General features: G+C 41.8%; 2 protein-coding genes across 2 annotated transcripts; one reads left to right on the forward strand and one right to left on the reverse strand.

Annotated features, from left to right (window-relative positions):
- Positions 1 to 126: 126 nt before the first annotated feature.
- Positions 127 to 4,274, reverse strand: LOC141834184 (protein NDL2-like). Its single transcript, XM_074721635.1, has 11 exons — positions 4,083 to 4,274; positions 2,472 to 2,571; positions 1,998 to 2,095; positions 1,779 to 1,867; positions 1,615 to 1,675; positions 1,447 to 1,533; positions 1,287 to 1,364; positions 1,146 to 1,202; positions 973 to 1,028; positions 762 to 897; positions 127 to 653 (listed from the first exon to the last, which is right to left on the reverse strand). Exons 1-11 carry the CDS (start codon positions 4,140 to 4,142, stop codon positions 432 to 434), a joined length of 1,044 nt encoding a protein of 347 aa, XP_074577736.1. The 5' UTR covers positions 4,143 to 4,274; the 3' UTR covers positions 127 to 431.
- A 4,734-nt stretch (positions 4,275 to 9,008) lies between these two features.
- On the forward strand, positions 9,009 to 11,932 carry LOC141834181 (uncharacterized). The gene is made up of 2 exons (XM_074721631.1): positions 9,009 to 11,481; positions 11,549 to 11,932. Exons 1-2 carry the CDS (start codon positions 9,009 to 9,011, stop codon positions 11,893 to 11,895), a joined length of 2,820 nt encoding a protein of 939 aa, XP_074577732.1. The 3' UTR covers positions 11,896 to 11,932.
- The last annotated feature ends 565 nt before the right edge of the window (positions 11,933 to 12,497 follow it).

The raw sequence follows: 12,497 nt of genomic DNA on the forward strand, positions 1-12,497 counted from the left end.
TTTTTGCCTAAGGAATTTAAGCAACAATCTCTCCCACAAAATCCTGCCGAGCTGAAAGCATATTTGCTTATATATTAGTAGAAAAATGGACAAATCGAATGCAATTAATGATTAAGGTGTGCACCTGCACACCGGTTCATTATTAATCTTTCAAGTAAACAAGGAAGCTTTACAAGTTAGGTAACTGAATCAATGAAAAGAAGCTCATCTACTAAACTATCCCACTCTCTGCTGCCCATCCTATAGAATTCTTTGTCCTTCTTTGTGCCCTTCTATTTATCTACACCAAGTATAACTTCCACATATAATGTGCTCAAAAGATTTCTGTTAATTAGGTACACATGAAGATCTACTATTTTCATATGACTAATAATGTAGATTGAGTAAGCCTTCACCTGGCCAAAGATCATGCATCGCTCTAATTTGACAGTTCAAACTTCAAGTGAGATGCGAGTCTTGATAGGCTTCAGCTTCACTCCCATGCTCTCAGGTGAGAGCAGTTCAGGGGAGATGTATGATGGACTGAGAGGGCTGCGAGGACTACAATTTAATTGACTAGGCCTGTGCAAACCATAACCTGCAAGGAAGTACTCCATAGTTATCAGCATTGCAAGAGGTTGCTCTTCAGTCACAAGTGATCCACATGCCTGAACCTGGAAAGAGATTAATTGTAACAATTGTAGGAATCCAATTTCAGGAAATTTTCAGACAAGGTAAAACAATGGAAATTATGAAATTGATTGTTAATCCAAACTAAGCACCTCAACTAATGCACTGTATTTCCCATGCATTTTGGCAGCCATGTAGAGTGCATCTGAATGAAAAGGAGAATGCTCACCCACGAAGATGAGTGTCCTACACTGAAGCTTCTTTAGTGCGTCTGTTAAATCACACCGGCTGTTAACATAAGAGGTGTTAGGAATCTCCCATTTTCCTTTCTCAACAGGAGCAGAGATAGTAAATCAAACATACTCATTTATTGACTGAAGAAACCGCCAAACGTTGGCACTTTGCTTCCCATCCAGCACCTGCACAATTCATATAGAAAATAAGCAGTCTCAACAGAGTTCTTGCTTATGCCACAAAAGTTTTCACATTCCTCCTAGTTTCTTGCCAAAGGATCCAAAGGGTGAAGGAATACTAACACATCTACAAGCTTGGACAGTTTCTGATTCAGGAGCTTGCCAATTTCCACGAACTTCCTGTGAAAAATTAGAATATATATATAACAACAGGTTATATTCACAAGGCAAGTTAGCTAGGAACCAAAAACACTCCTAACATACCTTGCTGAAGTATCGTTGAATCAGCCATTCCTTGATCATGCCACACATTCCATAAAAGTAGAGAATGTTTGACATCACCTAAACGAAAAGGTTTGAGTTGTTTGCCACAACTACAACTCCAATCCACAGGAAAACACCAATTAAAAAAATGATATCTAACCTTGTTCGACAACCATTCTTTCCATGAGGGAGCTTTGCATAAAGGTGAGACAAGTATCAAAGCCTGAACACGTTCCCTGTATTTTGACTTAAGAAGCACATAAAAATCTCAATATAGTACAGAAAAAAATCATAAACTAAAAAAAGCATTGGCTGCATAATAACTCACTGAAAAAAGAGTAAGAACATAGGCTCCTGCAGTGACCCCCATGCAAATGACAGAGTATAATCTGCAAAGAGCAAGCCAATAAAGATTTAAAACAGTTCAAGAAAACAGGTCCACATAAAGGATATTGCACCCATTTAGTACAAGAGAAATAACAAAATAATTACCCAAAATAATCAAGCACATCGGCAACCTGATCAGCTAACTGGTCGCCTGAGAGCACTGGATCGCATGAAGAAATAGGAGCTGCACCTAACTGCAGAATTTTTATGGAAAATGACTCAAACTGTTATGTCAATATTTATTTCAAAGTCTCAACTGCATAAACTAATTGTTTTTACAAAAAGAAATCTGACTGCTAGCTGTGATCTTAAACAAATACCGACCTCATGTCCTGGAGGATTGATTTGATATATACAGAAATTATAAAGCAGCAAAGAAACACCTTCAGTGCAAAAGAATAATCCTTGAAAGCAGGACACATCTGAACAAATGAATAAAAAGGGAGAATCAGTGACAAAAGTTCCAATGCAGAATGGTTTCTTCAATTTTAAATAGCCATTCCTAACATTTATTATGTACATAAAAACACGTGTTAATGAATCTTGAAGCCAAGAACTAGTATTGGTTATAAGAATCAATCTAGTAGACACACAGATCTATTGCTTGACGGCCACACACAAATACAGATTGATTAAAAGAATCAATCAGTTATTCCAGAAAACAAATCTGCAGCAATGTAAGGATCCACAAGAAGCATCATAAAATTGCAGGGAGACATGTAATAATGAAAATTCATGAAATATAATGAAGACAGATAGACACTTCCGGAAATGGAGAAATTTCAGGATCCAACTTACGGTCCAAGGCAACATCAGGGTAAGTAACAAGTGCAGGCTTTTCCAGGTCTCCATACACAGAAACTGACAGGGGACCATGACGGGTTAGCACATGATGTTCCTAAGAATAAGATGGATGGATATTTATATTATTTAGCATCATGGCAGAATGAAACGATTCATATCTTAATTAAGGAAATACACCTTAAAGTGGATCATGCACTAAAATACATATATGGAAAATACAAAAACATTAGGTAATCCTCATTATGTCAGCATTTTTACTTCATCAAACATGACCCAACTAAAAAAAGGTCCTTTTTTGTTGTTAAGGTCAGACAAGCATTTTGTAGTGGAAACTATTTGAATAGTGAAACCAGAGTCTAGGTATAAATGGATGAGGAAACAGTAGATCAATGATTCTTCTTGGAAATTTCTGACTTCACAAAATATAAATTCATATACCAATATAAAGAAAGTTGTTGACTTTATAGATCATGAATACCTTAGGATCACTGGGTCTTTTAACAGATCAGACCAAACCTTAATTTTTCATAGAGGGGTCATAAGCTTAGTTACCACCATAAAAGTTGTTCAGTTGTACTCAGGCTGTTTGTTTAAATTCCTTACAAAACCAACAAGATGTAAGCAAGATTCAATGTTCTAAATTCCAATGGCCTGGATTGTTGTGTTTATCTTCACAAAAGAAAAAAATCAGCAACTAAATTATGAGCAAATTAAAATTATTTCCATTCTATATCACTATATGAGAAAGAAAATGATTAATGTTGATAAGGCAAGAAGAGAATAGCAACCACAGTTGTGATCACTAAAAGAAATTAAAATAATGAAGACTGGAACATCGTCCAGATGAAGAATAGCAACATGGTGCATGCACAGTTCATTAGTCAAAAGAATCATAAAGGTTTCTGCTCCTTTCTTCAACAAGCATAAAGCTATTAATATCATTAAAACACAACTTTCATTGAATGAACTAATTAATCTCAGATACTTATAAATGTTTCAACCTGCTTTCTGTAATAAGACACATGAAGCTATTGATATAACTCAAACACAGCTTCATTGCATAACAAAGCTATTGCTATATCTTAAACTGAAAAACGACTCAGTGCTAACTTCAAGACACAAAAGAAGGAAAGCCAGTTTAAACAACAAATTAAGTTCCACACATCAGTATAGCTACTCAAACCATCAACTTTTTAAATCTATATGTTCAAAGTTACAGAAGAAGATGTGATAGGCTACCATAATATATGAAATTAGACTCCTCCTCGAGGAAAGATATCTGAAATTAGATGGAAACAACAAAATCACTATCCCAAATACTCTACCAACACTCAATTTATACCACAACCGCCGCCACACTATAGTCCAAGTTGAGACACTCAAATGCGCATCACGAAATCACCATGAAGATCATTTAAAAGCAACCGCATCACCGTAACTCACGCATTACAATAAAAAAAAAACCTCGAAGGAAGAAGATTAACAAACTATAGAAGGGCATTGGCGCACTCAAACGCAGAACACAAGATCCAAGATTTCGCCCAAAGCGAAGTCAAGGAAGGAGGAAATCAGAGGAAGAACTCGTTGGACACAGGGCACGCTAACCTTTCCGCCGAAGGAGATCCTCTCCGCATCCACCGGGACCGAGTCACTGGATTCACCCATCGTTTAGGCTCCCCAAGGAGCCGAGGAAGGAAGGAAGGAAGCCTCTATTGACGGCCCCCTTTTCTCACGCTTATATATCTGTCGGCCGGATTCGATTTTCTCAGCTTCTAATCGCCATTAGAGCACCGACGCTTGCTATGGCTGCGGTGAGAATAACACCCCGGTGACTGCACTCCGCTTGAAGGATAAAATTGTAGAAGAAAACTATAAAATGACGAAAACACCCCTCATTTTATATAGAGATACAAATGAGTCGTTTGACTTTATTTTCACGTTTATTTATGCAAGTTTATTTATTAAAATTTTATTGAGCTCACTAAACGACATCATAATATTATTAATCTTTATAATTTAAATAAAATATAAATCTCAGACATAACATTTGTATTATTTTTTAATTTTTAACATAGATAATTTAATATATGAAATTTATAAATTACTCTACTTTTACATTTATATATTAAATGAAAATATCACTATTATTTTTTATTTGGCGTCCCACCATTTATTAAAGGGTTTGATATTTTTTTTTCAACTATAACACAACTTTTTTATTTTTCTCTAATGTATTGCTAGTTTTCTAAATTATAAAATTTTAAAAATCCAACACAACATACAAAATAAAAATTCATATAACTACAAAATAGTTTAACAACAATACAATACAACACAATAGTTTAGTTTGATTTAGGTATAACCAGAATACATTAGGTAAAAAAAATAATTGAACAATATAAAATCTATAAAAAAAAATCAATTCTACATTGAGTTTTATCTTTTCAATTTCTTCAATATTTTTTAATGTTTTTTTAGTTTTATTTTGATCTCCACAAATTTTGATGCATTCTATAAATCAACTCTAGTAGGTCTAGCCAATCTATTCAAAGAATTTATATCCCATGGCTCTACAATAGATACAAAGACCAATGAAATACTAGAGTTGACTTCCTTTAATTTGTGTTTAAAGTTTTGATTTAAGAGATAAGTGACAGTAATACAATCTAAGAGTTTTAATTGACGTAGTGGAAAACACTATATTATAATAAAAACATCATCAAATCAAATAATGTAAAAAAAAAACACAGATTTGATTATGTACTAGAATTTCAAGAACTTGTATTGGTTTATTACAGATTTGGGCCCATAGTGGATCCTCAACTGCCTCCTTCAGGAAACTCCACAAACACTTGCATAATTCCAATGTCAACTTGTCTCTTTTTGCTTACATAACAACACTAATCCCTTTCTATGTGCAGTGCATCGCATCGATCAACACCATGGATAAGTATCTTTGATGTTTGCCTCGAACCAAACCCACAACAAAACTGAGGAGAAACAACCCTAATCCAAACTAATATAACTCTAACCAACAGCATGCATGTGTTCCAACCTAATGGCATCAAAGTGGCTCAAAACTAATACTGCCTGGACAGTAGCAGATAGATGCCAGGTAGCTTTTTTCTGAGCTGGGAGTTCCTTGCACTCTCTGAAGGATGATGTACAGAGAAGAACGGGGTAAATGCCTAGCTGCTTACCATGAATACTTCAGTAAGAAAGTTTTCCACTCATGGTTGAAGAACAACGCAGGTGGAAAAAGACATTATCAGTTTGAAGTAGGTAAAGAACGACTACAGTAAATACGGGCACTTCACTGTATGTTGTGAAAAATGAAGTGTCGATATTTATTGGAGTTGCTCTTTGCCTACTTTTGCCTGCGTCGCGTTCAAGATAAATGGGGTCAAGCCTTAATTGAAGGCGTGATTTATGGCAGGAGATATGAATGTGGCATGGAATAGGCGAGCTGGTCCGTGCCTTTAATTACGTTCAGTTTCAACTTTTGATGGCTTCTCTGATTCACTTTGTTCTTGATTATTGCATTGGCTGCTCGGTGAAAAATATTAAGGTTAGTCTGGAAACTGATACACCAACTGACTAACCTCACTTTGCTGCTTAACCAGCCTCTTTGACTTGACACCTTCTTATGGTGTCTCTCCAGGAAAGCAATAGGGAAGTCCTACATTACTCGGCCATCTTTTCAGCCTGATGGCCAAGTCCTAACAGCTCTTGATAAGTCCATGCTTTGCTTTTACTGTACAGAGAAAAACAAATAGTAAATAGTAGTCTCCAACCATAACATGCATTTTAGTTTATCAGAAACCAACATTGGCTAGCTAAAGCTTTGTCTCTTCTTTCTTTGGTTGGCAAAAGTCAGTCAGAAGTAGTAGCAACTCTTTTCTTTGTACAGCAGTTTGATACATACAACTGTAAATATTTGTCACAAAGCTGATTCTTCTAACTACTCTATAGCATTATATGTAGATTCTTAGTGTGTTTTGGGATATTAAACTGGCGAGGATTAGTTAAGGGCTTTTGCTTGTCCATGCCAACTCGGTATGATCGGCTCATACATTTTTTTTTCTTCCCTTTTTGCATTATTAAGGACCATGTCATGTCCACCTGAGTTCAGTGCACTGAACCACAAACTTCATTGAGTGTTCAAGATCTAACATAATGGTAGAGCAAAAAGCTAAACAACATACCTCAAATAAGAAATCACGACCAAGGTTGTTGCAAATTCTTGATAATTAGCCTGTAACTGGAAGCTGAAAAAAATAACAAAGAATTTAACAAGCTTAAAGTTTCACCATTTCAACTTTAAGTTTAATAGCTTGTGCTCTGATTCATGTTTTACTTTCTATTGTCAGGTTATATTATGATCAAATGTTGGACGCTATGGACGTCTAAGAAATTGTTAAAATGAAGAAGTGGATGTCTAAGAAATTCACTTTGACCTTTGAGGCAAGACCTGGTTCTAATAAGACCCTCTTTATGCAGTCTCATTAATCAATCAGTTAGGCATTATGGTTTCAGTAGCAGCACTTTACGAGTTTTTTTTTTTTTGACAGATTTACGATTAGAGTGTATCCTCCTTGCGCAGAGTTTCATAATGTTTAATTATCAGATGTCTTCCAAGAGACCTTTCAAGGAGATTGGACGGGCTTCAGTGTCTTCATTGCCTCTGTGAGACTCAATTCCATCATCCATCTTCAAACATTATCTCTACAGGATTGCTTGGCTCAAGTAAAATATGAAGGATAACTAAGGAAACCCATTTTAGAATGCCAACTAGCTTGATCGGTAAAGCTTTTAAAAATCATTACTAAGAAACCTTCAAACTTGTCTTCAGTAGCTTCACTCTCATGTAAGTACTTAAGAATTCTTGTAGAAATCATTTTTGTAGAAATCATTTTTTAAAAAAAAAACTCAGGATGCGTTTCTGTTTGACTTATTTGGTAATGTTGATAGGTAATGCGGTGGAGATGACAGAGGCCATGTGGTAGGACCCAGTCAACACAGGTGTCGTGTAGCATGATCTAGGACTTGGTCAACATAGATTCCACTTGGTGGTCAATAGTCTCCAACCGAGATCGAGACGACTAGCCAAGCACTCCAATCGGACGTATCGACCTCCCGACTTCCTGACTTGTTGAGTACTCCAATCCAACTTGTCAGACTTCCCAACCTACCGAGCACTCCGATCCAACCTGTCAACCTCCCAACTTTCCGATCTACTAAGCACTCCGATCTAATCTGTCCACTTCCCGACTTCCTGACCTGTCGACTTCTCGAACCTGTCAATCTCCCAACCTCCTGGCACATAAAGGGACACGGTGGTTACAAGGGTACCCTTTTAAGAGGAGTGTCCTTTAGGCTTCTCTCCATAAGACACATCCCTTGGACTTCTCTCCCTATTTAAGGTAAAAGGAGTGGACTCTCTGAAAGGTGGTATGATCTAATCTCATTTACTATCATCTACTTTTACTCCGTTCTTTTCTCCATTTCGTTTTTCTATTACACTCTTTTGGAGCTCTATGATGACTTAGGCATCGGAGGGACCTCATTGGGATAACTCCTAGTAAGCCCTTTGACGCGTGTTATTCTCCGCAGGATCGACTAGCCACGTCACGAGAAGAAAGCAAGGAGAAAGCTTCGACGTTATCACTCTTTGGTCCGAAGTAGATTCCTGTTGCCACGTCATCATGGTAAGGCTTTTGCCCGGAATAGTGGGTAAAATGGTTTATGAAGCAATTAAAGTCAAACAACATATGAAAGTTCAGGACAAACGTAGAGCATAACCCTATCTATATCCTCTTCAAACATCACAATTTTCTTCAAACTTAGTGTCTGTGCAATGTGCCATCGGCCTCTACCTATCTCTGGTGCCCACCCCTTCTTTAAGTCCTCTGATCCTCTCCTTGTTTGCTCCTCCGTCCGGAACAAACCTTTAGAATTATTTAGAAATTCCCTCTAGCATGCACGCCCTTTTGTTGTTTTAAAATTGACTAAATGGATTTATGGAAGACAGAAGGAGCACCGAAAAGTGAATATATATTAAACAGAACTTTGAATATATTTGCGTTTTTGTTATGTATGCATGCTTGGAGATCAAGTTTATATCAACTCTACGTGACAACTAACCTGAAGCGCAATGATGTTCCCTTCCTCCCAAAAGAAAGAATGAAGATGTTGAAAATTGGATGTGTTGATCATCCATCCCGCTTTACCTGACAAGAGAACATGCGAGTCACTTGCAAAATATACATACATCATTCTAAGCTTCAAAGACAAGCTCCATTTAGAATAATTGAAGTAGACTACCTCGGCCACGCAGTGGAGCAGTTCACAATTCTCATGCTCCATTGCTACCACCTTTCCTGGGACCTTTGTCTCCTCATTCAATCCAGCGAGGCTTCACACTTGTCATTAATTATGAGACCTTGCATACCTTAATTATCCCTCTCTCCATATTTAAGATCCCTTCTTGAATCTCAGTACTCCAGTTCTTCACTGTCCTCACTCTTAAACATGAAAGGTAATGCCCTGTTTGCTCTGCTCCTCCTCCTCCTCCTCCAGCTGCCATCTTTCCATGCAGAGGAGCTCCAAATCTTGTTGTCCGTCCGATCATCCATCAATGATCCTCTCCACTCTCTAGCCACCTGGAACAACGCCTCCGCCTTCTGCAATTGGGAAGGTCTCACATGCTCTTCCTCGTCCCAACACGTATCCGCCGTCCAACTCGCCGGGAGAAACCTCTCCGGCGATCTCCCATCCGCCCTCCTCTCCCTCCCCCTCGTCGCTGCAATCGACCTCTCAGCCAACAGCTTCTCCGGCGCCATCCCTCCCGACGCCTTCGCTGGGCTCAGTCCCTCCCTCCTCCTCCTCAACCTCAGCAACAATAACCTATCTGGCGCCCTTCATCTTTCCTCCGGTGAGGACGGCGGAGCTGGAAGAACCTTATTTAGCTTGCAAGTCCTGGACCTCTCCAACAACTTCCTCGCCGGACCAATACCCGACGAAATCTCCCGTTTCGCCAGCCTCAAGGAGCTCGACCTCGGAGGGAACTACTTCCAGGGGCGGATCCCCGCGTCCATCGCCGAGCTCAAGGGCTTGCAGTTTCTGACCTTGGCCTCAAACGAGCTGATCGGGCCGATTCCGGCCCAGCTCGGCGATCTCACGGCGCTCCGATGGGTGTACCTCGGCTACAACAATTTATCCGGCGAGATACCGGCGGCGATCGGTAATCTGACTGCTCTCGCCCACCTCGACCTCGTCTACAACAATCTCGCCGGCGGAATCCCGAGCTCGATTGGGAATCTGCCATCTTTGCGGTATCTTTTTCTCTACAAGAATCAACTATCGGGCTCGATCCCTCCGTCCGTTTACAATCTGACGGCTTTGATCGCGCTGGACTTGAGCGAGAACCAGCTCGAGGGTAAGGTCTCGGAGGACGTGATGCGGCTCGAAAACCTGGAGGTGCTAAACCTGTTCTCGAACCGGTTAAGCGGTCCGATTCCCGGTTCGCTCGGCGCCACTCCGCGGCTCCGGGTCCTGCAGCTCTGGTCGAACCGGTTCGAGGAGGCGATTCCCAGCTCGCTCGGGCTCGGCAACGATGAGCTCGCCGTCGTCGACCTTTCCTCCAACAACCTCACCGGTCGGATTCCGGAGCACCTGTGCTACGCCCGTAGCCTTGTCAAGCTCATCCTCTTCTCCAACGCCTTGACCGGCGGCATCCCTCGCGAGTTGACCCGGTGTCGAACGCTAGAGAGGGTCCGCATCGAGGACAACCGACTCTCCGGCGAGATTCCGCTGGAGTTTACCAGGCTACCCGCTGTCAACTATCTTGACGTCTCTGGAAACCAGTTCTCCGGCGAGATTGGACGCCGCCGATGGGAGATGGCGGCACTTCGGATGCTGAGTCTCTCAGGGAACAGATTCTCCGGGCCGCTGCCGAATTTCTACGGCGGCTACGGCATCGAGCATCTTGATCTTTCGGAGAATCAATTCTCCGGCGGCATTCCACCACGGTACGGGCGATTCGCCGAGCTGTCGGAACTCAATCTCAGCGGGAATCGACTCTCCGGCCCTGCCCCGGGGTCTATTGTGGAGTTGAAAAGGTTGGTCAGGCTCGACCTCAGCAAGAACCACCTTTCCGGCGAGATTCCAAGTGGGACCGCTGATCTACCGGTCCTTAGCGCGTTGGACCTGTCGGTGAACGATTTCTCCGGTGAAATCCCGCCGGGATTAGGCAAGAGTGGTTTGCTAGTGTCAGTCAACGTCTCCTACAATAGCTTCCAAGGCAGCGTCCCGCAAACCGAAGCGTTTCTTTCCGTTGGCTCCACTGCGCTGGCCGGAAACCCTGGCCTCTGCGGTGGCGGGCCGAAGAGCGGTCTACCGTCGTGCGAGGAGGCTGCAGGGAGGCCGCCGTGGTGGTTTCCGGTATCTGTTCTCGCAGCAGCGCTTCTCATCATCTTCCTCTCCGTTATCTTGGCTTTCTTATTGCGACGTTGGTGGCGGAGCCGAGAGTTCGAGCTGAAGAAGGTGGAGACCGTCGGCGACTGCACTTGGGAGGTGAGGATCTTCCGGAAGACTTCACTGACGACGGAAGACATCTTGGCGTCCGTCAAGAATTCCAAGAGCGAAACCTGCGACGGGAAGCTGGTGACGGTGAAAGCGGCCGGGGAGGTTCCCTGGTTGGGGTGGGCGGAGGTGACTGAGTCGGGGAGACTACGGCATTGCAATGTGGTGGGTTTGATCGCAGCGTGCAGGTCAGATACGACGTGGGTATTCTTGTACGAGCCATTGACAGGCGTTACATGTTTGGGCGACGCGAAGACAGCTTTGAGCTGGGAGAAGCGTCGGAGAGTTGCCGTCGCCGTCGCCAAGGGCCTCTGCTACGTTCACCACCGCGGTCGGAGCGGAATGCTGACCGCGACGGACGTCGTTTTGGACAGCAACGGAGAGCCTCGCCTTGTACTCAACGTAGCCAATCTCCGTCCTGGTAAATCACCGAATAATCACAAGATTGTCCATGGCTGCTCTGTTTCTAATGCGAGGTGCAATGGCAGGGGGATTCAAGGAGAGAGAGACGAGCGACGTGTACTTCTACGGCATGCTCCTCGTGGAGCTACTGACAGGAAGGCGCGACGACGGCGACGAGCAAGGAGTGCTGCAGTGGGCTCGCTACTGCTACCGTGAACGCCACTTGGACGAGTGGGCTGACCCTGCAATGAGAGGGCAGGTGGAGTGTCACCGGGACGAGATGATCGGAGTCATGGACTTGGCCGTCCGGTGCATTGCTACGGAGGCGGCGGAGAGGCCGCCGATGACAAAAGTGGTGAAAATTTTGTTTGAATTACGAAGGAAGACGTTTCCATGGCTTTCCAAGGTGAAAAGCGCAGTGAAGATGTTCTAGCGAGTTGCTCAACATCTCAACAGAGAATCATATCAAATGTGTAAAATATAAATTGTTGATCTTTTGTTTGGACATCCCTCATCTATCGATCTTTAAACTGTGAAAGTGAGAGGAATTGTAGAAATCCATCTTCGAGGTATTTGGTATGTTGGATTTTATCATATAAAGTTCTTCCAGATGATATCAAAGACTCCCTGGTTTTGTGGTACTGTTGCCACTTTCTAGTTCCAACTTGATCTTCCATCATTATTCAATAAAGCAATTCATTAAACTTTATTAAGTTTGCCTTTCCTTTACGTACCATGACAGCATGCCTTGATGAGGCTTTCTTTCCCTTCTATACTTCTGTTTTTCTTTAATGATGGATGATGATGGAGATCAGTAAATAATTAAAAATATCCTCATTGATTTCCGTTCTCTCTGTAAAGAAGATCATTTTTTTTTCATTGCTCACACTTGTTTATTTCTTCAAGTGTTTTTCCTTTCACCTCTGATTCAAGACATGCTCACAGGCTTCCTGTGAGATGTTTGATCTATTTGCTAACTAACGCAGCTTAAACCTACTCGCCCACAGTCTCTTAAAATTGTTCTTGTTCATGAGT

The sequence above is a fragment of the Curcuma longa genome, chromosome 8 (genome assembly GCF_044706935.1).
Source record: "Curcuma longa cultivar G26 ecotype Majalengka, Jawa Barat chromosome 8, ITB_CL_G26_1.1, whole genome shotgun sequence".
Classification (NCBI taxonomy): Eukaryota; Viridiplantae; Streptophyta; class Magnoliopsida; order Zingiberales; family Zingiberaceae; genus Curcuma; species Curcuma longa.

Bases quoted from the DNA above. Each gene is read 5' to 3' on its own strand.
- LOC141834184 (XM_074721635.1), bottom strand. From the start codon at position 4,142: ATGGGTGAATCCAGTGACTCGGTCCCGGTGGATGCGGAGAGGATCTCC. The intron at 2,096-2,471 runs GTAAGTTGGATC...TCATTTGTTCAG, and splicing joins CCCTGATGTTGCCTTGGACC to ATGTGTCCTGCTTTCAAGGA. The intron at 1,365-1,446 runs GTTAGATATCAT...CTTTTCGTTTAG, and splicing joins AAGAATGGTTGTCGAACAAG to GTGATGTCAAACATTCTCTA.
- LOC141834181 (XM_074721631.1), top strand. From the start codon at position 9,009: ATGAAAGGTAATGCCCTGTTTGCTCTGCTCCTCCTCCTCCTCCTCCAG. The intron at 11,482-11,548 runs GTAAATCACCGA...GTGCAATGGCAG, and splicing joins CGTAGCCAATCTCCGTCCTG to GGGGATTCAAGGAGAGAGAG.